We start from the raw sequence: 27,361 nt of genomic DNA, 5'->3' as shown, positions 1-27,361 counted from the left end.
GGGCACATAGAATTATGGGTGTGGGCACGCGCACGCACGACCCCCCCCCCACTCCCCCGACTTTTGGCACGCGATGGCAAAAAGGTTAGCCATCACTGCTTTAGACCAACAGCTAAGCTGTAAAGATCCCAATCAAGGAACTACCAGCTCAGACAAACAATCAAACAGTAAACAACAGCTTAATCAAAGAACTAGTGAGAAGAAACCAACACTCCCACCAACAATTAAAGGACAAGCCAGTTGTATGTAAACAGAGAGCAAACCCCACTCCCTTCTAGTGCTGATGATGTTATCTAATTGGGTAAGGCAACATCTGCAAGGAAACAGCTCAGCGCCGAGAACACCAAGGGCTTCATTAGAAACAGAAACCTAGATAAGCAGGGATTAACACCAGACAAATAATCAAGCCAAAAAAAAAAAACCCTAATCAAGGAGCTACCAAGGAAAAAAAAAAACAGACTCCCACCAACACTGCTGGGGCAAGCAAAGGGAGCAAACCCCACTCCTTTCGCGCACCGATGATGTTACCAAGTTGGGTCACGAAATGTCTCCGAGAAAACCACCAGGCTCAGAGAGCACCGAGGACCCCCCAGTCCCAAATCTCTCAATCTTGTAGTTGAAACTTCCAAGATGAACGAGCCAAGTCTTGGACTGCCTGTTTGGGTCTGATAATGACTTAAGAACCAGGACCCTTCATTCTTCCTCAGCCCAACGGAAACGTTGACGTTTGGAGACCCTCCAGGTTTCCCAAACCATCACACACATGCCCCCCATCCCTCTCACTGTGCCCCACTTCGGTTTGCACTCACCTGTGTGTAGAACGACAGGCCCACGGAACCGTGGCATGAAACTGAAGCCTGGGATGGGTGGGGTAGGGGAGGCTCAGATCAGCCTTGGCAAGCTGCTTTTTTCTGCAGGGGGTAGGTGGGAGAAGAGAAATAGGGGAGGGGGTCGGAAAGAAGAGAAATGATTAAAAGGCGGCAGGGCCCAGTTCTGTTGGAAGAGGTCAAGGGGGTGGGGATGCAGTGGGCAGGAGAATCTACACAGCGGGACCCTCCCAGGCGGAGAATGAAGTAGATTGGAAGAGACTCGGGTGTGTTTTATCCTCGGCCCGAGCGATCCGCGGCTCAGGTTACTTGCTGGATAAATATAGAGCTTTATCTGACCTCGCACCATGGCTGGAGCAATGCACACATTCCAGCATTGAGGGATTTAAAGGGGCAGGAAAGGAGGATCCTGCCCAGCGTGTCCGGCAGGGTGGATCCTCCTGTCCAGATGGGGAGTGGAAAGGGGAAGAAATTGGAGATCTGGGGAGAAAAAAAAAGGGGGGGTAGCTAGGGGATACCTCAGATAGCAAATTAAGGCAGGCCCCACCGTTCTTGTAATAATGCAGTGGTTCTCAGCCTAGACTGCTCGAAGCTGTATGGACTTCAACTCCCAGAATTCCCCAGCCAGCTGGGGAATTCTGGGAGTTGAAGTCCATACAGCTTCGAGGTGCGTGGATTAAGAAATTAATCCATAATTCTTATTAATCCATAATTCCATAGTCCTTAATTCATAAGGACTAGAAACCTGGAGGTTAAAAAGAAAAAAGAAAGAAAGCTTTTTCCTCTGGCGCGTGCTAAAAAAAAAAGAAAAAGGGAGCAACGTGAAAATCACAACGGCAATTATCTCTGCCATCTTTGCAACGCTGTGTTCACACCGAGGGAATGAGGAAACGAGACAGGCCAGGGACGCACCACCTGGATTAACCTGCGTTGCCATCGGGATAAAGATCTCTTGGCCTCGGTTTGCCGTTTGTGAAATGGGCGCGCAACAAGCCGCCAGGCTTTGCAAGTTGATTAAAAAAAAAATTAAAAAAGAAAATGGGAGAAGGAAGCGGCACTCGCTGGCCTGAACTCCAGCAGGAGTAAGGAAGCAAAAAATCTCCCCAGAACTGCTGCCGATTGCAAATTCTTTCTTTGTTTCTTTTCAGCAGGTAAAGAAACCAGAGATTTTTTAAAAAGGGGGAAGATTGGCTTAATTTGTAGTGTCCCCAGTTCAGGAGGGGGAACCAGGTGTAGCCTTTAAGAACCTGGTGTAGCCTTGGTGTAAAAAGAACACCAAGAGCCGTGATGGCACAGTGGTTACAAGGCAGTATTGCAGGCTGACTCTGCCCACTGACAGCAGTTCGATCCTGACCGGCTCGAGTTTGACTCAGCCTTCCATCCATCCGAGGTCGGTGAAATAAAGACCCAGATTTTGGGGGGCAAAAGGCTGACTCTGTAAACCACTTAGAGAGGGCTGTAAAAGCACTGTTAAGCGGTATATAAGTCTAAGTGCTATTCCTTCCTTCCTTCCTTCCTTCCTTCCTTCCTTCCTTCCTTCCTTCCTTCCTTCCTTCCTTCCTTCCTTCCTTCCTGTTAGAATGTAGTATTGCAGGCTGCTAATTCTGCCCATGGCCAGCAGTTCGATCCTGACCAGCTCAAGTTTGACTCAGCCTTCCATCCATCCGAAATAAAGACCCAGATTTTGGGGGGCAAAAGGCTGACTCTGTAAACCACTTAGAGAGGGCTGTAAACCATTGTTAAGCGGTATATAAGTCTAAGTGCTATTGCTATCTTCTTTCCTTCCTTCCTTCCTTCCTTCCTTCCTTCCTTCCTTCCTTCCTCCCTCCCTCCCTCCCTCCCTCCCTCCCTCCTTCCTTCCTTCCTTCCTTCCGTGGTGGCACAGTGGTTAGTAGGCAGTATTGCAGGCTGACTCTGCTAACTGCCAGTAGTTCAACCCTGACCAACTCAAGCTTGACTCAGCCTTCCATCCTTCCGAGGTGGGTAAAACGAGGACCCAGATTGTTGGGGGCAAAAGGCTGACTCTGTAAACCGCTTAGAGAGGGCTGTAAAAGCAGTGTGAAGCGGCAGATAAGTCTAAATGCTACGGTTAGTTGCGGCGTCCCCAGTTCAGAAAAGAGAACCAGGTTTACCGTTTTAACTGGTGGTGGGTCCCGTCGGGAGGGAGAACTTGGTTTGGCCTTTTACCTGTGTTCAGGAAGGAGAAGCAGGTTTAGCCTTTTTGGTGGCGTCGCCAGTTCAGAAGGGACAACCAGTTTTAGCTAACCTGAACCAGGGGATTTAAAAATGTGGCTGGAACCACGTTAAAAAAACAAAAAACAAAAGGGGGAATATAATTCATTTCAATTTAATTTTCTTCTATTCGGTTGATGAATCCCAAATATTTTTTTTAAGAAAAACATGTTGGTCACTTCAAAACTTACAACTGATGGCACTGGGATCCTAAAAAGTTAGCTTGAATGTACCCAAACCTACAACCCAAATGTTGCAGATGTGATTGTGTTGATGCTACCTATTTTCATGTTTGGTGGACTTGTAAAAAAGTTAAAGCATTTTGGATAAAAATATGGTGGATTATCCAAAATATTTTTTAAAAAGAGGATAAAGTTTACTCCACAGTTGTTTTTGTTAGGTATAATTACAGATTGTATGGCTATAGAGACTAATTTGATTCTGAACTTAAAAACTGCAGCAAGACTCTTAGTGGCGCAGTACTGGAAGAAGGAAGATTTACCTACTATTCAAGAATGGACATTAAAAGTAGTAAATTTAGCAGAAATGGCGAAAATTTCTGCATATCTAAAGGACCATTCAAATGAGAAATATATGTTAGAATGGAGAAGATGGATTGATTATATTCAAGGCAAATATCGGACTAAAAAATTTCAAATAGCTTATGAATGATCAAAGAGGTTTTATAAAGTACTTAAATTTAGTTTAGTAACAGGGGAGTTAAAAGTTCAAGAGGGGGATAGGAGACTATAGATAATTAGCTTATGTTAGCTTATGATTGTCAAATGTTATACCCTGTATTTTGCTCTGGGAAGTGGGGGGGGGGAGGGAGGGGAAGGGGAGGGCTGGAAGGGGAGGAAGGAGGGGGAAGGGGAAATGTCTGTAAAACTTTTTAAAACTTTTCAATAAAAAAACTTAACAACTGAGTACCTGGAATGGGGGAGGGGAGACATCCTATGCAATGTTGCTCCCTACCTTTTAACCACAGGTGCATTTCCAGAATGGGGTGCAAATAGTGGTGGGTTTCAAATTTTTTTACTACCAGTTCTGTGGGCATGGCTTGGTGGGCATGGCAGGGGAAAGATACTATAAAATCTCCGTTTCCACCCCACTCCAGGGGAAGGATAATGCAAAATCCCCATTTCCTCCCGATCAGCTGGGACTCGGGAGGCAGAGAATAGATGGGGACGGGGCCAGTCAGAATGTTTACTACCGGTTCTCCAAACTACTCAAACTTTCCGCTACCGGTTCTCCAGAACTGGTCAGAACCTGCTGAAACCCACCTCTGGGTGCAAATCTCCCTCCTACCTTTCCCCCCTCCCCCGGCCCAAATATTTCCCGGGACAGCTCTCTAAATATGCACCGAACACAAGACCACAGAACAAATGTGTCACTCAGGGATGACTGGCAGGGATGACCGAGCCTTGGGCTCCTCTGCTCCAGGCCGCAATCCTCAGGGTCTGACTCATCCCAGAATGATAGCAGAGGCTTGGGGCAAAGTGAGATCATCCTTTCCAGTTACCTCCCCCCCCAACACCTCCCTCTCTCTGACTCAGCAGCCCCTCCTTATGTAAAACAGGACGGGAACACAAAGTTTGCCCCTCTGCCCCAAAGGAAATAATTTGACTTTTCGCTCTGTGCTTAAACACTGGGGCTCCTCGGTTGGCGCCTGGGGTCAAAGCACATGGGACCACACAGGGCTCCTGAGCATGTGCAGAGGGCACTGCAAAAAAAATAAAAAGCCCGGTATCTGAACGGCGATAACTCTGGTTATCAAAGAAGTTAGAAAGGAGAGAGGAGGAGAGGGTAGGAAGAGGAGAGGGAGGGAGAGGAATGGAAGAAAGGAGAGGAGGAAGTGAAGGTGAGAAGGGGGAAAAGAAGAGAGAAGTGGGGGAAAGGAAAAGGAAGTAGGATGAGGTAGGAGAGGAGGAAGGAGAAAGTAGGAGAGAAGAGGAGGGAGGGAGGGGAAAGAAAGGAGGAGGAGAAGAAGGTTTGTTGTGGAATGAGGGAAGAAAGAGAAGAAGAGCAACTCCGAATGTAATTAAAATGTCTTATTTTAATGCTTTCTTTAAGGGAAACATGTATATGTAGGATTTATTATGTATAAGAAAATGTACATTTTCTATTATGTGGGGAGGGGGAAAGGATGGGGGGGGGGAATTGTTTGTATTTCTTATAAAACTTTTCAATTAAAAAAAAACAAAACACTGGGGTTCCTTGGTTGGCGCCTGGGGTCAAAGCACATGGGACCACACAGGGCTCCTGAGCATGTGCAGAGGGCACTGCAAAAAATAAATAAAAAGCCCGATATCTGAACAGAGATAACTCTGGTTCCACATCTGGCCTCTTGTAGAGACACGGGAGTCCATCTCCTCCCCCCGGAGTCTCAAAGGGACTCCAGAAAGAAGGGCTTCTTCTCTAGAAGAAGCTCTAGACGGCTCTAGAATCGGAGCTTCTCTTTGACCCAACGAAGTTTCTCTGGAGGGCTTCCTAAGAACTTGGCCTAACAATCCCCTCCCTCATCATCATCATCTTCATCCTCATCCTCATCCTCATCCTCCTTTCCAGCAGCCTTCCCTTCTTCCTTCCCCCCAGCCAGGAATGCCAGGACTACAACTCCCATCACCCCCACCCCCCAGATAGGGGTTCGGGCCACGGGTCAGGGTTGCCCACTCCCACCCTTCTGGGCTCCCCCCACTCCTCAAGCCCACCCACCCACTCACTCACTCCGCGCCCGCCAGACCGAACCCACCCGGCCAGAGCGATGCGCGCGGGGGTCCCAGGACGGGGCAGGGAGGGGAGGGGGAGCGAGGCGATGGTTTGGGGAGGGGGCGTGAGCGAGGCCCCCCCAGGCTCCGGGGTCCCCCCCTTGGGCACCCCCGAGCCCCGCGCAGCTACCTCCCTGCGGATCTCGGCGTCCCGGGGCGCCCCTGCCCGGGGCGAAGGAGAGCGCCCCTCTGCCAGGCTCCGGGGCGGGGAAGGGGCGCCGCCCGCACTCACCTGGCCGTCTCCGGGGGGGACGAGCCGAACCCGGCCGGCTCCATGGAGCCCCTAGCCCACCGCCCGCCACCTGATGTCACAATCCGGCCACGGGTGACGCAGCGCCGGTCGGCTGATAAAGCCGGAGCGGAGCTCTCAAGGAAGGGTCTCCGCGCTCTGCACGCGCTCAGAGGGCTCATCAGGAGAGGGTCACCTGGTGGTGCACCGTCCACCATACATCTGGGAGTCCCTGTTCCTGGTTATAGCCGCCCCTCCCTCCCCTTTCCATCTTGGTCGGCAGCTCTGATTGTGGGGAGGGGGTCTAGCGCGGTTCCTGGGCGCTGTCCGGGGTGGGTGGGGGGCGCGGCTGCTGGAAAAACAGGTGGGGGGGTGTTTTAGTCTGAAATCGGCTGACTGGCTGGACCCACGGCGGGAGGGGGCTGCAGTTGCCCCCTCTGGGTCCGGATTGGGGAAGGAAGGGTCCCTACACAGGTGAGGCTGGGGTCGTCTGGAGGAGCCTCCCCCTAGAACGACGCCCAAAATCAAGAGTTCTGAAAGTTTCCAAATTGAAAAAAAAAAAAAAGTCGGCTTCTGTTTAAAATACAATCCGGCCTGTTTGAAAATGCGGAGGTTCTGATGACATTAGCTAGTAGGGTCATAAAACGTCGGAAAGAAGAGAACCAAGCTCGGAGCGCAGCTGGGAGCCCCCCCCCCCTCCCGGCAGAAGTTCCTTTCCTGGGTGCTATGGCTCTGCGGCTGTTCTTGTGATTTTATGCTTGTTGTGTGTCTGTTGTGCGAGACCCTATTTTTTACTCCTTATTTCTCCTCCCCATTTTTTATTAAGTTACATAATGTTGCAATTCAACTGATATCGGTTAAGCAGTGTTCATACATATATACAGATTGCATACATGGTGTCTCTTAGATTACTTATTCCTTTTAGTAGTTGCACCATCCCTTATTCCTTCTTTTATTTTATCTTCCGTCCACTTATACCACCCTTCCCACATCGTATAGTACTCTGAATTTTCATCATCATTTAACTCATATGTTAGTTTACTCATCTCAGCGCATTCAAATACTTTTCTGATTATATGCTCTTCCAGTGGTAGGCCCTTTTCTTTCTAATATTGTGCATATATTAATCTGGCAGCCGTAATAATATGTATAATTAGGTACCTCTTCTTTTTTTTTTCATATGTCCTTTTTAGTATTCCCAGGAGAAATGTTTCAGGCGCTAAATCAATGTTTTCCTCAATTATTTCTTGTATCCATTTTTGAATTTTTTTCCAATATTTCATCGCTTCGGGGCATGTCACCACATATGGAAGAAGATACCGTGATGGTGGCCACATTTCCAACAATTTGGATTTGTTTTTTACTCCTTATATGTTGCTCTGAGGTTGGCTGTCAGCCTGTGAGATGGCAGAAGTCAAGAGATGGAATATTTGCAATAGGGCTGTGTTTCCTGTTAGCTCTACCAAGACATCAACAATCTGGAGTCTTTTCCCCTCCAAATAATTTGCTACAAGTTTGTTTGTTTGTTTGTTTGTTTTGTCAAACATGTACAAGATAACAGGTATAAGTATAAACATGGACATGAACATAGGAAATGAGTACAAATAAATGGGGACAGTAGGACAGGGACGGAAGGCACGCTGGTGCGCTTATGCACGCCCCCTTTACGGACCTCTTAGAAATGGGGTGAGGTCCACGGTAGACAGTTTGAGGTTGAACCTATGGGGGTTTGAGGGGTTTGTAACAACGGACTTAGGTAGAGCATTCCAGGTGTTGACCACTCTGTTGCTGAAGTCGTATTTTCTGCAATCGAGTTTGGAGCGGTTTACCTTGAGTTTGTATCGATTGTTTGCCCGTGTATTATTGCAGTTGAAGTTGAAGTAGTCATTGACAGGTAGGACGTTGTAGCAGACAATTTTTGTGTACTACGCTTAGGTCAGACTTAGGCGGCGTAGTTCTAAATTTTCTAATCCCAAAATTTCAAGCCTGGTGGCACAAGGGATTCTATTATGAGCAGAGGAGTGGAGGACTCTTCTCGTGAAATACATCTGGACTCGCTCAATTGTGTTAATGTCCGATATACAGTGTGGATTCCAGGCAGACGAGCTGTATTTGAGAATTGGTCTGGCAAAGGTTTTGTATGCTCTAGTTAGCAATACAATGTTACCGGAGAAGAAGCTTCGCAAGATTAGGTTTACAATTCTTAATGCCTTTTTGGCAATGCTGTTACAGTGAGCTCTGACGCTTAAATCGTTTGAGATGAGTACTCCTAGGGTCCTTGACAAGAGTGAGGGTCATCTACGAGGTCGTATCCGCCCAGCTTGTATTTGGTGTTCTGATTTTTGTTGCCAATGTGTAAGACAGAGCATTTGTTGGTTGAGATTTGGAGTTGCCAATTGTTCAACCATTCTGACACAGAGTCAAGGTTGTTTTGTAGGGCAGCAGTATTGTCAGTAGTGTTGAATGGTTTTTACGTCATCAGCGAAGAGGACGCAGCTGCTTATAATATGATCGCAAAGGTTACTTACGTAAAGCAGAAAGAGTGTGGGTCCTAAAATGCTGTCTTGGGGGACATCGCTGTTAACTGGTGCAGGGTTTGATAGGGCCCTCCCTATTTTGATACTTGTTGTCTTTTTGACAGGAATGCAACTATTCACTTGTGCAGGGGTCTGGAAATACCGTAAAAGCTTAGTTTTAACAGTAGTTTGTCGTGTACCACTGAATCAAAGGCTTTGCAGAAGTCTATGTAAATTGCTTCAGTGGTGGGATTCAAATTTTTTACTACCGGTTCCGTGGGCATGGCATGGTGGGCATGGCAGGGGAAGGATACTGGAGGACACCCCTGGAGGTCACCCCACTCCAGGGGAAGGATACTATAAAATCTCCATTCCCTCCCCACTCCATAGGAAAGTTACTGCAAAATCCCCATTTCCTCCTGATCAGCTGGGATTCGGGAGGCAGAGAATAGATGGGGGCGGGGCCAGTCAGAGGTGGTATTTACTGGTTCTCCAAACTACTCAAAATTTCCGCTACCGGTTCTCTATTGCTTTACCCTGGTCGAGGGTTGTGTGGTCCAAATGTTTCTGCAGTGTAGGAGTTGCAGATTACAGGACAAATTTTTCCTGAAACCAAACTGCTTGTTAGAGAGTAATCTTTAAATTAAATTAAATTAAAATATTAAATTAAATTAAATTAAATTAAAACATCTTACATTGTAATGAAGATTAGGAGACTGGAGACTAAAACATACGATGAACGGTTGCAGGAACTGGGCATGGCTAGTCTAGTGAAGAGAAGGACCAGGGGAGACAGGATAGCAGTCTTCCAATATTTGAGGGGCTGCCACAGAGAGGAGGGGGGACAATCTATTCTCCAAGATACCAGAAGGCCAGACAAGGAATAATGGATGGAAACTGACCAAGGAGAGATTCAACCTAGAAATAAGGAGAAATTTTCTGACCGTGAGAGCAATCAACCCGTGGAACAGAAGTTGCCTTCAGAAGTTGTGGGAGCTTCATCACTGGAAGCTTTCAAGAAGAGACTGGACTGCCATCTGTCAGAAATGGTGTAGGGTCTCCTGCTTGGGCGGGAGGGGGTTGGACTAGATGACCTCCAAGGGCCCTTCCACCTTTGTTATTCTGTTCTGTTCTGAAGAACTCTGCTTAAAGCTGCTCTTTTCCTTCTCCCTCTCTATTTTTCCTTTCGTGTGCTGACCGAAGCCCAACCTCCCATGTTTTATTGGTAGCAAACCTGAAAGCAACGTCTAAAATATAATTTAAACAACATTCTTCAGCCGGTGAAGAAGCTCATCGTGCTCTCCTTTTAAAAAAAAAAAAAAAAAATTAGCTGCAGTCAGGAACAGCCAAATAAATAAATGACCCCTCCAAGAATAAGGAAAAAATAATAATAATAAGGACACCAACCAAAGGAATTCTATAACCTAAGGATTTTATTTGTGCGGATTGGGGTGCTTTTGCCCCCTTGGTTTTCTTTGACAAGAAGCGGGTGGGAAAAAAACACTCTACCAATGTTCACGGAAGGAGACGAGGATGAAGCAGGAGGGATGGGCAGTTCTGGACCCCGAGGGAAAAAGAGGGGAGGGCATTCCTAATTGGGAGCTGCTGAATTTTGCCCGGAAAAATCAAGAGCCGAGAGAGGAAACCAGGGTTTGGCGTTACCTGAGCAATAAAATCCTGAAGGTGGGAGGAAGCGAAAGCGGTTGGCTTAGATGGGAAAGCAAAAGCCCGATCGGGGAGGGACAGAGGGGGGGGGAGAGAAAGGGCCAGGTGGGGAAGGGCCGGAGAAAGAGGCAGGGCAATCCGAAAACATCCAGAGTCACCGGTTTGAGATGGGCAGCTATATAAATCAAATCAAAATCAAAAGTATCTTACAAACCCATCCATTCTGGCCTCTTGGATCTGGTGCCCACCTGGCTGCCCTCCATCCGTCCACTTAAGCTCACCCTGTAATTTTAACCACGCCAAGAAATCAGGAGGCCCTTTAAAGGCTGGGAATAAAATTTGCGACGAATATTTCCATCTGATTTAATTTTGTATCTTACTTTGTTTACCCTGCCTGATAAGAGCAGGTTTTGCCTCTTCCTTCTTTCCTTCCTCCTTTCTTTCTTTCTTTCTTTCTTTCTTTCTTTCTTTCTTTCTTTCTTTCTTTCTTTCTGTCTGTCTTTCTTTCTTTCTTTCTTTCTTTCTTTCTTTCTTTCTTTCCTTCCTTCCTTCCTTCCAAATTTAATTTGATTTTATCGGGTTTTTAAATTTTGTGTATTTATGTATTTTATTGTTGGCTGTTCACCGCCCTGAGTCCTTCGGGAGTAGGGCGGTATACAAATCAAATAAACTAAACTAAACTAAACTAAACTTCCTTCCTTCCTTCCTTCCTTCCTTCCTTCCTTCCTTCCTTCCTTCCTTCTTTCTTTCCTTCCTTCCTTCCTCCCTTCTTTTTATTTATTTATTTTTCTTTCTCTTTTTCTTCCTTCTTTCCTTCCTCCTGCCTTTCCCTCCCTCCCTCCCTCCCTCCCTTCCTTTCTCTCTCTCTCCTTCCCTCCCTCCCTTCCTTCCTTCCAATTTAAAAAAAAATAATCAGTAATATACATTGTCCTAAAGCGATTTTTTTTTATCCTCCATTCCGAGGGATTCCAAATACTGCAAACTTTTTTTTTTTTTTTTTAAATATCTTTGCTGTGTAAAGGTTTGGCCTTGACAATCTGATACTTCGTTCTGGGAAGCCTGCAACAGAAGGTGTTTCAAAATTTCAAATATCACACCTCCGTTCTTAGACGCAGACACTGGTTGCTAAAATGTGTGCCAGTCATTTCCTGTTTTAAAAGTATAAAGCCCCCAACTTCAATTATCTGATCGCTTTGTGCAATGCTCCACTGCTGAAGGGAATCGCTGCTTTTCCATAAACCTTCAGAAATCTTATCCTGCAGTAACTCTTCCGGCTCCACTATTTTGAAGGAAGGAGAAAAAAATGCAGAAAACCTGCTACACCCAGCATCATATAAGAGCTGGGTGTTTAAGGGAAGAAATCCCAATTTGCAAGCCCAGAATTTCTGGAGGACATTTCAACCTCACCCATCGCTTCTGCATTCCACCTTTCCAGATCCTCGCAGCTAAATATTACTTTAACCCACAGAGAAACAGCCATTTTAAATACATTCCAAATTAAACTCCAAAATGACTTGCATGCAAACATCTTCGCAAAATAGAGCCTGCAAGTTAGGAACGTTTAACAAGCATTTTTTTGATTGTTCTTATTTTTCCACCTGCAAAATATAACACATCGCATTATGCTTTGATTTTAACCCACTTCGTTTTGACTTTTTAAGCCCAATTTTTCGGCCCCCTGATATCGAGTTCAATGTTGGCTCCCGAAATTCTTCTTCATACGTTAATCTTCTCTTTCTTCCTATCATAAACTTAACATCAGTTGCGCCATCCTATGGCGCATACGATGTGTAATTGATCTCATTTTTTCCCGGCATTAAACTTGTAATTTAAGAGCCCCAATCTTCCTGGCATTTGGGCATTCTTGGTGCATTTTAGCATATTTAGATGCTTTTCACGAGATGGATGGCCATATCAATGATGCATAAACACATGTTGGATTATCTTATTGCAGCTAAATAAATCACTCCCTTTTGTTATAATTGTTGGGTACAAAGGTGTCGCTCTAAGAATGGACGTGGAACCCCACTTTTTACAGAAATGGGCTAGGAGCTTTTTTGACCTTGCATTCTTGACTCACACAAGCCTCTTGCAAATTCTTGGAGAGCAGCCAATCTCTGCAGTTCCCTCCACCTTGGTGTCCGGAAATGCAAGCCAAAGGGAAACGGATGAAATTACGCTTCGTCAGAGAGTCATTAACTACCAATTCCTGCCTTGCCAGCATCTGGCAGTAGAAATCAAATAAATAAACAGAAATAACTCTGAGAAGGCACCGGTTTTCTTGAGAGCGAGGGAGAGGTGACCCCTTGCAGATGTCCTCTTGCAAGCCACGTGACTCTTTTGGTCACAGGGAAAGAATAACAGAATAACTGAGTCAAAAGGGACCTTGGAGGTCTTCTAGTCCAACCCCCTGCTTAAGCAGGAAACCCTCTGCCATTTCAGAGAAATGGTTGTCCATAATGCACAGACTTTCCTTCCAACCATAGATGTCTCTTCTCAAAAGGCCAGATTGAGCTGGGCAAACTAAAATGAGAGAATCTGAATTATTCTTCTCAAAAACAAGGATTTCTTTCTTTCTTTCTTTCTTTCTTTCTTTCTTTCTTTCTTTCTTTCTTTCTTTCTTTCTTTTCCTTCCTTCCTTCCTTCCTTCCTTCCTTCCTTCCTTCCTTCCTTCCTTCCTTATTTGACAGGTGTTGGCTGAATTGAAATCAATCCCTGCTTCTAGTTACACTGAATCAAATCTGATGAAAGTCCCTAAGTTATGTCTGCTGTCCTCTATAATTGTATGCAGCCACTGAACATAGCTTCATTTTCCTTCCTTCCTTCCTTCCTTCCTTCCTTCCTTCCTTCCTTCCTTCCTTCCTTCCTTCCTTCCTTCCTTCCCTCCCTCCCTCCCTTCTTTCTCTTTCTTTCTTTCTTTCTTTCTTTCTTTCTTTCTTTCTTTCTTTCTTTCTTTCTTTCTCTCTTTCTTTCGCAATCCAGTAGCTACCTCTTCGATCACCTCTTTGCCAATAGGAGGTTTCTGCCATCCAGCTGGGCCATGGACTCTCCTTCCCCCAAAGCAGGACTCACCCCTGCGAACCGTCCTGCCCACAAACGAACAGATCTGGGAACCACAAAAGCCCCACCCTTTCTAGCAAACGGCACCCACTGCGAGTCACAGGTGCCAGGGGTTGCTCGGACCCACAAGCCGCTGCTCCTGCAGCCCATTTGCAAGCCTCTTTTGCTGCATACATGCTTCGTTGCCCTCTTGAGGTCCAACAGCACAACAGTCATCCAAAAATAATAATAATGTTGCACTTTTTATCAAACCTACTCAAGCTGATGGCAGAAACCGGCAGCGGCCAAATTCTGGGCCCTGCATCGGCACCCAAAACTGGATTGCAGAATTTATTACAGCCCAATTTTAACCTCAGGGTGCCGTCGGCCAAACAATGTCTCCCCCAGGGGGAGAGCCTTCTCCGTGGAGGCACCTGCCATCTGGAACGAGCTCCCCCCGGAGATACGGAGGATCCAAGACTTACGCATCTTCCGCCGCGCCCTAAAAATGTTTTTATTCCAACAGGCTGGTCTGGCCTAACTCTCCCTTTTAAATTGGCTTTTAAATTGGCTTTTAAATGTTTTTTAGATAATTTGTTTTTTGAGCCTAAATTATTTAATCTGTTTTTAATAGTTTTTTAACTTTTGTATGTCTTTGTATTTTATTTTGGCTGTTCACCGCCCTGAGTCCTTCGGGAGTAGGGCGGTATACAAATATGATAAAATAAATAAATAAATAAACCTCTGTTTGGAAACGTTGCATGCATTTAAGCTATATTTTAAGAAAAGGAGGGATCCCCAGTTCCTTCTTTGACGCAGCCCAAGACAAAGTTCTCCGACTCTTGATATTGTTCAGCTTGGCAGCCCATCCCTCCAAGAAACCCCTTCGGCCCCCATAAGTGGAACCATCTCCCCATCCTCTCCCTGCCCCACGGGTCCTTTTGCCCAAAGCGAAAAGAAGAAGAAATGGAAGCTCTAGCACCCCCAAACCTCCTAGGAACCCCCGTTTTTCCTTACCCAGAGAGTTCTTGGAAGACCAGAGAGGGGGAAAAAAAAATAAAAAACCAGAAGTGGAAAAGCAAAAAATAAAGAACACCCCAAAACAACAATCCCAACAATGGTGGCCACTGCTCTGCTTTTGGGGAGGGGGGTTAGGGGATTGAAGAGGCTCGAATGAGAAAGCGGGATGGTGAAAGCAGAGGGAGGGAGGGAAAGAAGGCGAGGCGATGGGCTATGTAGTCATGCTCCCAGTTTCCCCAAGCCCTGCGAGGCGTTGCTTGCACGTTACGGCACGATAAGATTGGGTCTAAGCGCAAATCAGTCACTCCCAGCAGCTATGTGGCTAAATAGAAAGAGAGAGAGAGAGAGAGAGAGAGGGAGGGAGAGAGAGAAGATACAGAGAAAGAGAAGATTAAGAGAAAACCCTTCTGCCTTCCGGCTCAAATCCATGGTCCACACCGGTTTCCACTTTCCAAAACCACCAGGAAGAGGCCCACGTTCCCTGGATGGGTTTAGGCTTGTGTGACAGGCCGTTCCTTCCTTCCTTCCTTCCTTCCTTCCTTCCTTCCTTCCTTCCTTCCTTCCTTCCTTCCTTCCTTCCTTCCTTCCTTCCTGTTCCCCCCACCCCACCTCCCGGTGCCCCTCTCCCCACTCGCTGGTTTTTCTTCTCCCTTCAGAGCGACACAAAATCCACCGCTTGCAGTAAAGGGAGCGACAGGAGGAGCAGGAGGAGCCAGGAGGTGTTCTGGATGAAGACGCTGATCCCGGCGCATTTCGCCAACTGGGCTGTCAAAGGGAAAGGACAGAAGAGAGGTCAGAGAGTCGGAAGGGGCCTTTGGAGGTCTTCTAGTCCAACCCCCTTCCATTCCCCGCTCAAGCAGAAGATCCTGAGAAATTGGCGTTCCTTGTATTAATATTAGGATTGGGAAAAAAGTGAATTTAAGGTCAAGAGCCTTGATAGTACAGCGATTTAGTGCACCCTGTTATTAACACAGCTGCCTGCAATTTCTGCTGGTTCGAATCTCTCCAAGGCTCAAGGTTGACTCAGCCTTCCATCCTTTCTAAGGTAGGTGAAATGAGGACCCAGTTTGTGGGGGCAATAAGCTGACTTTGTATAAATATATACAAAAGGATGAAGGCTATTGCTTAACGCATTGTAAGCCGCCCTGAGTCTCCGGAGAAGGGCGGCATATAAATCAAATTAAAAAAAAAAAAAGGTCATGTTAAAACGATCATTAGAAATTAGGAGAAGATGATTCAGGACGATGTTAAAATTGTGAAATATAAAGCGATTTATTTCGAAAAGGAAATTTAAATGAAATGGAAATGGAAGATGTTTTTTTTTTTTTAAATGTAAAAGGATAAATTTGAAATTATTTACTTAGGAGGGAAGAGGAGGATTGATTTAGAAGGCGAAATGGAAATTTAAATGAAATGGAAATGGAAGAGCCTTGGTAGCACAGTGGACTAATGCACTGTTATTAACATCTCCTGCTTGCAATTACTGCAAGTTCAAATCCCACCAGGCTCAAGGTTGACTCAGCCTTCCATCCTTTCTAAGGTAGGTAAAATGAGGACCCAGATTGTTGGGGCAATAAGCTGATTTTGTATAAATATAGAAAAGGATGAAGGCTATTGCTTAGCGCATTGTAAGCCGCCCTGAGTCTCCGGAGAAGGGCGGCATATAAATTAAAGCAAATAATAAAAAAAAAAAGATGGGTTTCTTTAAATGTAAAAGGATAAATTTGAAATTATTTACTTAGGAGGGAAGAGGAGGATTGATTTACAAGGCGAAATGGAAATTTAAATGAAATGGAATAAGACATTTGTATTTAAAAAAGATGATGTGGAAAACAAATTTGAAGAAATATATTGTTAAAAGGGTAAAGTGATTAATAAGGAGCTTGTGGCATGATAATCTGCTCCACCTTTAGAAAACAATGGAGATTAAGATATACGGGTGAAATATTAAAAAAGGATTGTGTGTAAATTAAAGGGTGTCAACAGAATAAAGAAATACTGAATAATATATGTGATAAAGGGAGAAATAAAAGTATGAAATGAAATAAGATTAAGATTAGGAGGTTAGGGCGGATGGTGATATTGATTATATATTAAATATAAAATAGAGATGAAAAAGAGAAAAGGAATACAATGGCAGAAATTGAAATATGCAAATTAAAATTGGGGGGAAAATAAGCTGTATGAATTTTGACTCGGTCAATACTCTATTCAGAAAAAAATGTATTGTATGTTTGTTTGTTTTAATATATGTAACTTCCTGGGATGAAGCATCCCGCAGCTTCTGAGGAAAGCGGTTTTATGACGGCTGCAAAAAATGTCCCAAGAAAAATCAGTTCAGGCACACGAGGATCTTCTTAATGACTGACATGACTTAGGTAATTCCTGGCTCAGTTTGAGGACTATCTACAGGTAACATTATTTGTGCAATGAGTGTGGGGTTTGCTCCCTGTTTACATACAGTAGCTTGCTCTGTCCATATTGGTGGAGTTGTGGTTTTCTCCTTGGCAATTGCCTAGACTTTCTACCTTTCTGCAACCTTAAACACTCAAAGAGCCATTTGGACCCGTTTCCCACAGAAAAGAAAACACCGGGAGCCACAAAACCCTTCCTGTGCCTGACTATTTCCTGAGCGGCCACAAAACTAGCATATGTAGTTGAATTAAATGTTCTGTTTTCTTCTGAAACTTTTCTTTTCTTGGATTTATCCATGGTTGGCCTACTGGGGGGTTGGAAAAGCTCAATAAATCACGTGCTGGCGAGTGTCGCACATTGGCAGTTGTGACGCATATTTTGAGTGACGGGGAGTCTCAGCAGAGGGGTGAAAGAGCCACATGTGGCTCCAGAACCACAGGATGCTGACTCCTGATTTAGACTGTCCAACCAAGAAGAGTTCATTTCCTCCTGGGTCACCTGTCTTCAGTGTCCACTCTTTCTTCCAGACGTTTCTCCCACTATCTGATTCAACCTTCCTGTAACTTCCACCCACCTTCTGCCCCTAGAAAGATATAGCCTATCCTAGCTCTACATGCTTGGGGCTCTCTTCCCTCTGCTGTAAGAGAAGCAATGGCAGAACTTGAGGGCGGAGTGAAAAGAGACATCAGCCTAGAATCTCTACATGGTCAAAAATGGATTAGATTAGATTAGCACAGTTGGAAGGGATCTTGTAGGTCATCTAGTCCAGCCCCCCACCCAAGCAGGAGACCCTACACCATTTCTGACAGGTGGCAGTCCAATCTCTTCTTGAAAGCCTCCAGTGATGAAGCTCCCGCAACTTCTGAAGGCAACTTCATGTTCCATGGGTTGTTCCTCCTGTTAGAAAATTATTTCTCCTCATTTCCAGGTTGAATCTCTCCTTGTTCAGTTTCCATCCATGATTCCTTGTCTGGCCTTCAGGTGCTTTAGAAAATAGCTTGACCCCCTTCCTCCTCTCTGGGGCAGCCTCTCAAATATTTGAACACTGCTAATGTCTCCCCTGGTCCTTCTCTTCACTAGACTAGCCATGCAAAGTTCCTGCAACCGTTCATCATATGTTTTAGCCTCCAGTCTCCTAATCAACCTGGTTTATCAGAGTGTGCAGAAAGTAATGATGATTTAATAGTTGACCAGCTAAGGCTGTAAACCGAGATGAGGCAATGAGAATGAATCAGCAGGGTATCACTTTAAGAGGCTGTCTATATAAGGGAGGCTATTAGAGGGCATCTCTCTTTCTTTCCTCATGTTCTATCTCCATTGTAGTTCTCCGTGTATTTTCTCTCTGTGTATGCTTCCTGTTATAGTTGAAGATTGATTGATTGATTTCCTGGCTTTGCTTAGCACATGTATGTATGTATATATATAAAACTTTGGGTTGTCTCAAACTAGCAGTCACACTCTGCACACTCTGACATGGTTGCTCTTCGCTGCACTCTTTCTAGAGTCTCAACATCTAAGTCTCAACAGCTAAGCCCAACCTCCCTTGAATTTGGTTGACCCTTATCTAACTCCAAGCCGGCCAGTCGAGAAGAGTCCTCTGCATAAACTGTTTAGCAATAAATCAGTTTCATTGGACCTTCACATACGGACCTGGTCTTTCCCGCGTGACCTCTGCTCACCTTTGACCACAGAGATGTTTCTGGACTGCATGTCTTCGTAATCGCTGGTGATCTTCAACTTGCAGGTGTAGACTCCCTCATCGTTGGTGCTGAAGCCGTTGAGATACAGGCACACGAGGTTGTTGGTGGTTGTGACATTGGTGCGCTGTTTGTAGGCAACGCTTGCTACTTTGAAGTTGCCGGCCACAACTGTTCCCTCGGTAGCGTCTTTGGACAGGCGGAATTCGTAGGAGAGAGGGTTGGTGGTTTTCCGTTCGTAGGCGCAGTCTATCCTCAGGGTTTGATCGGTCAAGCAAGCGGTTAGTCTTTTGATGCGTTGGCCATGGCTGACTTGGAGCACTAAGGAACAAAAAAGAGAATAACAGAGTAACAGAGTTGTAAGGGACCTTGGAGGTCTTCTAGTCCAACCCCCTGCTCAGGCAGGAAACCCTACACCGCTTCAGACAAATGGTTGTCCAATCTCTTCTTAAAAACTTCCAGTGTTGGAGCATTCACAACTTCTGCAGGCAAGTTATTCCATTGATTAATTGTTCTAACTATCAGGAAATTTCTCCTTAGCTCTAAGTTGCTTTTCTCCTTGTTTAGTTTCCATCCGTTGCTTCTTGCCCTGCCTTCAGGTGCTTTGGAGAATAGGTTGACCCCCTCTTCTTTGGGGCAGCCCCTGAGATATTGGAACACTGCTATCATGTCACCTCTGGTCCTTCTTTTCATTAGTCAGAAATCATGTCTTCACCTTGGGCTGAGTGAGTGGTAAGTTGACTGCAGTATTGAACCCGACCACTGGTTAGATCCAAGGCTCAAAACAACTTTAACTAAGGATGGAGCAACATCTGGCTAGTGTTGAAGTACCAAGAGAAGAGAATATTTGTAGCTCAGGGTTGAACTGTGAGGTCCTTGATGCTCTCTGAGCTTGGTTGTTTCCTTGCAGGCGTTTCATGACCCAACTAGATAACGGCATCAGGAATTGAAGGCGTTAACCTAGTTGTGTCATGACACATCTGCAAGAAAAGAACCAAGCTCAGGGTAGCACCATGGACAGGGGTGAAATGCTCCCAGTTCGGACCGGATCACCTGATCCGGTAGCGATGGCAGCGGGTGGTTTGGAGAACCGGTAGCAAAAATTCCTCCCCCCCCACATGCCCAGCTGAGCCGCGCGATCATCAGAGGCTTTTTTTTTTTTTACTTTTAAAAGCATTTTTTCTACAACCTCTTTGGTTGAAAAAATGCTTTTAAAAGTTTAAAAAAAAAAGCCTCTGATGATCGCACGGCTCAGCTGAGATCGTCAGAGACTTCTAAAAGCATTTTTTCTACAACCTCTTCAGCCGAAGAGGTTGTAGAAAAAAAAAATGCTTTTAAAAGCCTCTGACGATCCCAGCTGAGTTGCCTGATCGTCAGAGGCTTTTAAAAGCATTTTTTTTCCTGCAACCTCTTAAGGTTGTAGAAAAAATGCTTTTAAAAGTAAAAAAAACAAACAAAAAGTTGGCCACGCCCACCCAGTCACATTACCCCCCCCCCTCTCACCAAGCCACGCCCACAGAACCGGTAGTAACAAATTTTACATTTCACCACTGCCAAGGACCCCACAGTATCTACCTGTGTTAAAGCCCCTTTTAAGAATTTGGTTAAAAGAAATCAGAGGCAACCTTGGCTAAATGAGGCCATACGTTAAAGCAATCCACAACTTCCATTAAAAATAATTACCTACTCATCCCAATGGTAAAGAGTTTAACAAATTAAGAGCAGTTTCCTCCTTACTCTTAGAGGGGAAAGGGACATCTGTACACGTTCGTGTGTCCCTCATGTCACCTAAAAAGAGGGCATAATACAGTTTTGTCTGCTTCAAAGAGCCAAATCGCCTGCAGCTCAAAAACCCTTCCCTGACCGAGAGCAGATTTCCCAACAATCTTAATTTCCACGCAAATAGAAAATCCAGAGGGCAGCTCTACATAGGACTCCATTCCTAGCAGAATCCAGATGTAGAGCATGATAGGCTAAAAAAAAAAAATATTAAGGATACACAAGTTAAAAAAAAAGGGGGGGTGGAGAAAGAGGCCGAGACATATCATGCTTTTCAACCTTGGGAATTTGAAGACGTCTGGACTTCAACTCCCAGAATTCCCCAGCCAGCACATGATGGCTGGGGAATTCTGGGAGTTGAAACCCAGGCCTCTGAAATAGGTGGGAGGAGATTGCCCTGTCTTTTTATTTTTCCCTAAAGCAGTTTAGAAAAAACCCCTGGAGCTCCTGGAGATGATTGGTCCCTCCTATAAGGCTTAAAGGAGGAGCAAAGGCAGGTGGGCCTTTGCAGGAAAGCAACGTTGTTAATTCTGTTCCCAGTCGGCATCTCTGTTTGATTCTGGACTCCGTGTGGCTTTGCCAAGTAGGTCTTTGGCAGAGTGTCAAGGGAGATAAAAGCTGGTGATTATCCCGAAGGACTTTTTGCAACTAATTGGGACTCAGCTGTGAATGAACGTAATTCACAGCTGTTGCAATAAAAGAGGGTTTTGGGACTACTTGTGGGTTTTAATGACTCAGGAAACCGAGGTCACAATAGGTCACTTATGACCCTGACTTATGATCACTTTTCACACTTACGACCATTGCAGCATCCCCCCTGGTCACACGGTCAAAAATTCAGACCCTCTGGCAACCAACTCATATTTATGACAATTGCAATATCCCGGGGACGTGTGATTCTCCCTTCCTTTGCGACCTTCTGGATTCACTTAACAACCTTGTTACTAATGTAACAGCTACTGTGGTTCGCTGAATGACCGTCTCAAGAAAGGCGGTAAAACGAGCGCAAAACTCACTTAAAAGCTACCTCGCTTAATGACGGAAGAAATTTGGGGCTCTGTTGTGGTCGTAAATCGAGGACTACCTGCACCAGGTGTTCAAAACAGAGAGAGAAGCAAGTGACCGTAGCTTAAAAAGGTAAAGGCAAAGGTTCCCCTCGCACATATGTGCTAGTCGTTCCCGACTCTAGGGGGCGGTGCTCATCTCCGTTTCAAAGCCGAAGAGCCAACGCTGTCCAAAAACATCTCCGTGGTCATGTGGCCGGCATGACTCAACGCCAAAGGCGCACGGAACGCTGTTCCCCTCCCACCAAAGGTGGTCCCTATTTTTCTACTTGCATTTTTTAACGTGCTTTCGAACTGCTAGGTTGGCAGAAGCTGGGACAAGTCACGGGAGCTCACCCCATTACGCGGCACTAGGGATTCGAACCGCTGAACTGCCGACCTTTCGATCGACAAGCTCAGCATCTTAGCCACTGAGCCACCGTGTCATTTTCGGGAATTGGATGCGCTTGGTCCAGACAGTTGCTTTCTGGGGCCACCAGGTGGCAGCACCTGGCAGTGTCTCCTATTACCTGCCAAAAGCAGAGCCAGGCTGACCATTGATCTCAGCATCTTCTTGGGTGGGAGAGTTCCGGTGTATATTTGTGTGTCGCCTGGCACACAGCAGCGTCTGTGGAGCGAAATCTAGGAACAGAAGCAGCATATAGTTAAGGAGGCAACGGTGCAAATCGATTGGCAAATATCTGCTGGCAAAAGCAGATATTTTATTTTATTTATTTATTTATTATATTTCTATACCGCCTTTCTCCCGTAGGACTCAAGGCAGTGTACAGTCAAGAAAAATATAGACACATGAACATCATAAAATTGCTAATTAAAATTATTATTATAACATAGTTTGGCCCAATTAAATAGAACCTAAAATTAGATAACATTTTTAAAAACATTCACATGTTTATATGTTTAGCCCCACTTGTTAGAACATCAGGGTTTTGAGGGCACGGCGGAAAGCATATAATATCAGGGATATTCCGTATCTCCGGGGGCAGTTCATTCCAAAGGGTTGGAGCCCTCACAGAGAAGGCCCTCCCCCTGGGAGTCGCCAGTCGGCATAATTTGACTGACGGTACCCTGAGTAGTCCCTCCCTGTGAGAACGAACTGGTCGGTGGGAGGCTATTGGTGGCAAAAGACGGTCTCGTAGGTACCCAGGTCCTAAGCCATGGAGCGCTTTAAAGGTGATAACTAACACCTTGAATCGCACCCGGAAGACCACCGGGAGCCAGTGCAGCTCGCGTAGGAGAGGTGTTACATGGGCGCAACGAGCTACGCCCATAATCACCCACACGGCTACATTCTGGACCAGTTGGAGCCTCCGGGTGCTTTTCAAGGGGAGCCCCATGTAGAGAGCATTACAGTAGTCCATACGGGAGGTAACTAGGGCATGAGTGACCGTCCGCAAGGCGTCCCGATCCAGAAAGGGACGCAACTGGCGGATCAGGCGAACCTGATAAAAGGCACCCCTGGCCACGGCCGTCAAATGATCTTCTAAAGATAGCCGTGAATCCAGGAGGACACCCAAGTTGCGGGTCCTCTGTCTGGGGAGCAAGATCTCATCCCCAATTGTCAGTGATGGTACCAGCTGACTATACCGGGACGCCGGAAGCCACAGCCACTCGGTCTTGGAGGGGTTGAGTCTGAGCTTGTTTCTCCCCATCCAGATCCACATGGCCTCCAGGCAACGGGACATCACAGCAAGGGCATCGTTGGGGTGGTCTGGGGTGGAGATGTATAGCTGTGTGTCATCAGCATACTGATTTTGTGTGTGTGTTTTTAAAAACGCCATCGGCAATGATTGGATGGCATCGTCAGCCTGAAGATGTTTTTTCCCCTCAGCAAAGTCCTCCCTTCCTCTTATTTCAGGCTTCTAAAATTCTCCTTTCTGCAGTTTTTTTTTTGGTCAGCGCTGGCCGGGCATCCTGCCAGCCAGCCAGCCACTCGTGGGAGAGAAAAGGAAGATGACTCACAAGCTCGAATCTGAAGTCGCAGAAGAATTTTATGATCTCCTGCGGTTCCAAAAAAAAAAAAAAGATCAGCCCCAGGAATGAATTCTAGGAATTGGGGAGCTGGGAGAGGAGGATGACCATCTGCTCCTTCGCCAATCTGAATTTCTGGCAATTTCCACTCCCCGGGGGGGGGGAGCAGGGAGAAGCTGCGGAAAAGGAGAAGGCTGGAAACAAAAGGCAGATCTTAGAAAAATCCAATTGTTTAGGAAATACGAAAGATGGAAACAATTATCCTTGGAAAGGGAGAGGCGGTGGGGGGGGGGGGTAGGGGGAGATACAGTGGAAACTTGGCAAAAGAGAATCTGGGCTTGTCCAGAAACCTTTCCCAGGAGAAAAATTCCTGAAATTTCCACTGTGGTTTGTGGTTACCGGCAGTGAAAAAGCCAAGGATTTTGATGCGCTCAGCTGCATCCCAATTCGGGCGCTGGTCTTTCTTAGCAGCAGAGGCTGGGATCCAGGGGTCTGGCTGGGGTAGAGAAGGGGGGCACAGGCTTGCGCCCCTCTCACGCCTGCCCTATCAGGGGGCTGGGCTGGGACGGAGGGCCTTAGGCGAGAGAACTTCTCCTGCAGACCCAGACTCGCTCTTCTCCTCCTCCTCGTCGGGGGGAGCGCCCCTTCCCTCCCCACCCCGTCTTGCGCCCATCTAGGCCGGCCTTAAAGGGGAGACTGCAGCCTGCGCGGTCTCTAGGTCAAAGCCCCGTCGGCGCAACGCAACGCGGCGGATCCTGCGGCATTCCCGGGCGGAGCAGCACGTGCGCGCTTTGGCGCCGTCCGAGCTAGCCAAGGCAGGCAGGAGGCTGGCATCCCGGCGCGCTCGCGCTGCGGCAATTGTCTGTTTTGCGCAAAGTGAGCCTCCCGCCGCCGGATCCGGCCGGGATCCGCCCTGCCTGGGCCCGACACTCCCGCCGCTTTCCTCTCCCTCCCGGGGAATCTCGCAGCCCCCTTTCCCCGCCGTCTGGAAGGGTCCCCCCCCCTCACACCACCTCGCCTCTTGCAGCTCCATCACCCTGGACAGCTCCTGTCCGCCTTCCAGGGCCCCTTCTCGCTTTCCGACGCTTTCCTACTTGCGTGTTGGGACTGAAGGGGGGACCCTCCAGACGGAGGGGGGTCTACGTGGGGGGAGAGGGAGGCTGCGAAAGCCCCTCGAGGGGGTGGGTGGGAGAAGAGAGCCAGGCCAGCCTCCTTCACCCTGCTTCGCCCCTTCTCCAGCATCCTTCGCCTCCCCGTTTGATGGCTGCCACTCTCCTCGTCCGTAAGAGGGGAGGTTGGTCGGCTGGGGAGGATGGAGCCTGGAGTCTCTCCATCCCGTCCGGCCACTCCCGGGGGGCGCCGGGTTGGGGGTGCCTGGCCTGCCCGGGATAAACTGGGGTGCGCACTTGCTATCCAGTTACGCACCAGCTGGCTCCGCAGCGGGAAGGATGCCCGCCTCCGTCTGCGCCCCTTCCCTTCATTGCGCCCCTTCCTCTGCTTAAAAAGAGGAGCGGAGAAGCCGAGCCTGCCTGCCTGTTGCACCCCGAGGCTCCGCTTCCCCGTCCCCACAGCCGCGCGCCCCGTTACCTGCAGCCACGTCCGGACGCCTGAGCCGCTCTCCCCGTCTGGCGCAAGGTAGGTCGGCTGCACTAGGAGCCTCTGCGAAGGGGTGGGCTTCCCAACAGGCCCCGCCCCTTCGCACAGCCCTCCCCGCCTCTGCGGTACCCAGGCGGAGAGCCTGCAACAGCCCGGGGGGGGGAAGAGAAGAGGAGGGGGTTCTGCGCGTGCGCCAAGGCAGAGTGTTGTGGGTGGGATGGGGGGCGTCTCGGATAGCTTTGCAAGGGCGACTTGGGGTGTTTGGGAGCTGATGCGACTCAGGGGGGGGGGTCTGGATCCTTCTCAGGGCGTTTGGGGAGGGGGGCGGAGGGGGCGAGGAGTTGAGGGTCAGGGACTTCCTGCCACCAGGAGAGACCCGTTTTTCTCCTAGATGGGAGGGAGGGAGGAAAGGCCATCTCTGACTGGGCATTTTCACACCTGCAGTAGCAGCCCCCCCCTCTCCAAGGAGTCGATCCAGGCTTCTTGCCAACCAAGGCTGACTTGGCAAGCAGCAGGATTCCTGGGTCTAACCCTGCCCAGCCTGGCACGTCAGTTGGGGTTGAGGAAGGGGCTGGCTGGGGGTGGGGGAGCTCTTCCGGCCCCCTCTAGTGACAGAAAGAAGGGAGTGGGCTTACAGGAAGCCACGGTTTGCTAACGAAGTCTGTAGAGATTCTCAGTCATTTGAGTCATGGTTCTCCCAAAGGTGCTTTTTCAAGAGGCAACTGGACTTTCTTGGTTGTTCTTTGAAGACGTTTCACTTCTCATCCAAGAAGCTTCTTCAGCTCTGATTGGATGGTGGGGAAGGAACGAAGGAAGTGAGAAAGAGAAGGAGAGAAGGAGGGGGGAAGGAAGGAAGGAAGGAAGGAAGGAAGGAAGGAAGGAAGGAAGGAAGGAAGGAAGGAAGTGAGAAAGAGAAGGAGGGAGGGGAGAAGGAAGGAAAGGTAGCTAGATAGGAAGGAAAGAAGGAAGGAAGGAAAGAAGGAAGGAAAGAAAGAAGGAAAGAAGGAAGGAAAGAAAGAAAGAAGGAAGGAAGGAAGGAAAGAAGTGAGAAAGAGAAGGAGGGAGGGGGAAGGAAGGAAAGGTAGCTAGGTAGGTAGGTAAGAAAGAAGGAAGGAAAGAAGGAAGGAAGGAAGGAAGGAAAGAAGGAAGGAAGGAAGGAAAGAAGGAAGGAAGGAAAGAAGGAAGGAAGTGAGAAAGAGAAGGAGGGAGGGGAGAAGGAAGGAAAGGTAGCTAGATAGGAAGGAAAGAAGGAAGGAAGGAAAGAAGGAAGGAAGAAAGTGAGAAAGAGAAGGAGGGAGGGGGAAGGAAGGAAAGGTAGCTAGGTAGGTAGGTAAGAAAGAAGGAAGGAAGGAAAGAAGGAAGGAAAGAAAGAAAGAAGGAAAGAAGGAAAGAAAGAAAGAAGGAAGGAAGGAAAGAAGTGAGAAAGAGAAGGAGGGAGGGGGAAGGAAGGAAAGGTAGCTAGGTAGGTAGGTAAGAAAGAAGGAAGGAAAGAAGGAAGGAAGGAAGGAAGGAAGGAAAGAAAGAAGGAAGGAAGGAAGGAAGGAAAGAAGGAAGGAAGGAAGGAAAGAAGGAAGGAAGGAAGTGAGAAAGAGAAGGAGGGAGGGGGAAGGAAGGAAAGCTAGGTAGGTAGGTAAGAAAGAAGGAAAGAAGGAAGGAAGGAAGGAAGGAAGGAAGGAAGGAAGGAAGGAAGGAAGGTCAGTCTATGGAGATTCTCAGCCATCCAGGTCACAGTTGTCCCAGAGGTGCTTTTTTCAGGAGGCAACTGGATTTTTTTGTTTCTTCTCTTTGAAGACGTTTCGCTTCTCATCCAAGAAGCTTCTTCAGCTCTGAACTGGACGGTGGGCAAGGGAAGGATTTATATCCCTTGAAGACAGCTGGTCATTTGCATCCTTTTAGAGAGTTGTTGAGGCCACCTGGAGTTTTATCTGTGTCCTCAGGGTCCCCTGAGTGGTGCTCCTGGTTCCTGTAGTCTGCAATTCCATTCCTACACCTACACCATTCAAAGGCTCTTCATCCCAAATTGTACAGCTAAAAGTCTCTTCGCAGTCCGAGCCCGTTTTACACGGCTCTTTTACAAGCCTTTGCAAACCTGGAGTTCTCGCCCTCGTGACGCCGGATCAAAAAAGCTTGACTTTTCCAGATTCATCTCAAGAAAAGAAAGGCATTTAAAAAAAAAAATGTTTTCTTTTTTTGCAGCCTCGCTCAGACACTTGGCAAAAACAGACTCTTCCGTTGGAGAAGACGTTACTTCCTCGAGACGGAAGCCGCCTTCTTCGCAGAAGAAATCTGGGTTTTAAGATCCTTCTGGAAAAGGATCTGTGTGTGTGTGTGTGTGTGAGTTAAGGAGAGGCTGGGTGTTCATATTGCATCAAGCATCACCTTCTCCAATCTGGTGCCCGTCAGAGGTATCTTAATGCCCGGGGATTTCCTATTGTGGTCAGATAATGACTACAGCCAGCTTCTTTTCCATGGTGGAAAAGGTTACAAAATTGGGCATGACTCACCTAGAATAGAATAGAGTAGAGTAGAGTAGAGTAGAGTAG

At 47.2% G+C, this 27,361-nt stretch overlaps 2 protein-coding genes across 7 annotated transcripts in view; both read right to left on the bottom strand.

The window, feature by feature from the left end:
* USP2 (ubiquitin specific peptidase 2) overlaps positions 1 to 6,124 on the bottom strand; it is a 79,148-nt gene extending 73,024 nt beyond the window's left edge. For 2 of the 4 annotated variants that reach the window (XM_087875956.1, XM_060695040.2), the window contains exons 1-2: positions 5,958 to 6,124; positions 810 to 911 (exon numbers count right to left, since the gene is read on the bottom strand). Coding sequence is in view for 2 of the 4 variants with exons in the window: in XM_060695040.2 (XP_060551023.2) it covers positions 810 to 846 (37 nt within the window). In the remaining 2 variants the exon portion in view is untranslated. The remainder of the gene's footprint in view (positions 1 to 809; positions 912 to 5,957) is intronic. The other 2 variants (XM_087875957.1, XM_087875955.1) reach the window with 1 other exon arrangement.
* A 6,748-nt stretch (positions 6,125 to 12,872) lies between these two features.
* THY1 (Thy-1 cell surface antigen) lies at positions 12,873 to 24,920 on the bottom strand. 3 transcript variants are annotated; one of them, XM_034405604.3, is made up of 4 exons: positions 24,810 to 24,920; positions 21,761 to 21,872; positions 18,391 to 18,729; positions 12,873 to 15,061 (listed from the first exon to the last, which is right to left on the bottom strand). In XM_034405604.3, exons 2-4 carry the CDS (start codon positions 21,798 to 21,800, stop codon positions 14,949 to 14,951), a joined length of 492 nt encoding a protein of 163 aa, XP_034261495.1. In that variant the 5' UTR covers positions 21,801 to 21,872; positions 24,810 to 24,920; the 3' UTR covers positions 12,873 to 14,948. The 3 variants fall into 3 exon arrangements, with proteins under 3 accessions (XP_034261495.1, XP_087732080.1, XP_034261496.1); XM_087875954.1 differs by lacking the exon at positions 24,810 to 24,920 and adding an exon at positions 24,236 to 24,459; XM_034405605.3 differs by lacking the exon at positions 24,810 to 24,920 and adding an exon at positions 23,214 to 23,416.
* Positions 24,921 to 27,361: the final 2,441 nt, after the last annotated feature.

This window comes from Pantherophis guttatus, chromosome 9, assembly GCF_059756535.1.
Source record: "Pantherophis guttatus breed Tessera chromosome 9, ASM5975653v1, whole genome shotgun sequence".
Classification (NCBI taxonomy): Eukaryota; Metazoa; Chordata; class Lepidosauria; order Squamata; family Colubridae; genus Pantherophis; species Pantherophis guttatus.
The sequence above is the reverse complement of the archived record's forward strand: the minus strand, read 5'-3'. Positions and strand labels throughout refer to the sequence as shown.

What these genes read in the sequence shown, in the direction of transcription:
- THY1 (XM_034405604.3), bottom strand. Translation starts at nt 21,800, where the DNA reads ATGCTGAGATCAATGGTCAGCCTGGCTCTGCTTTTGGCAG. An exon ending in CCTGGCTCTGCTTTTGGCAG is followed by an intron (nt 18,730 to 21,760) that starts GTAATAGGAGAC and finishes TTTGTTCCTTAG; the next exon opens with TGCTCCAAGTCAGCCATGGC. An exon ending in AAACATCTCTGTGGTCAAAG is followed by an intron (nt 15,062 to 18,390) that starts GTGAGCAGAGGT and finishes TCCCTTTGACAG; the next exon opens with CCCAGTTGGCGAAATGCGCC.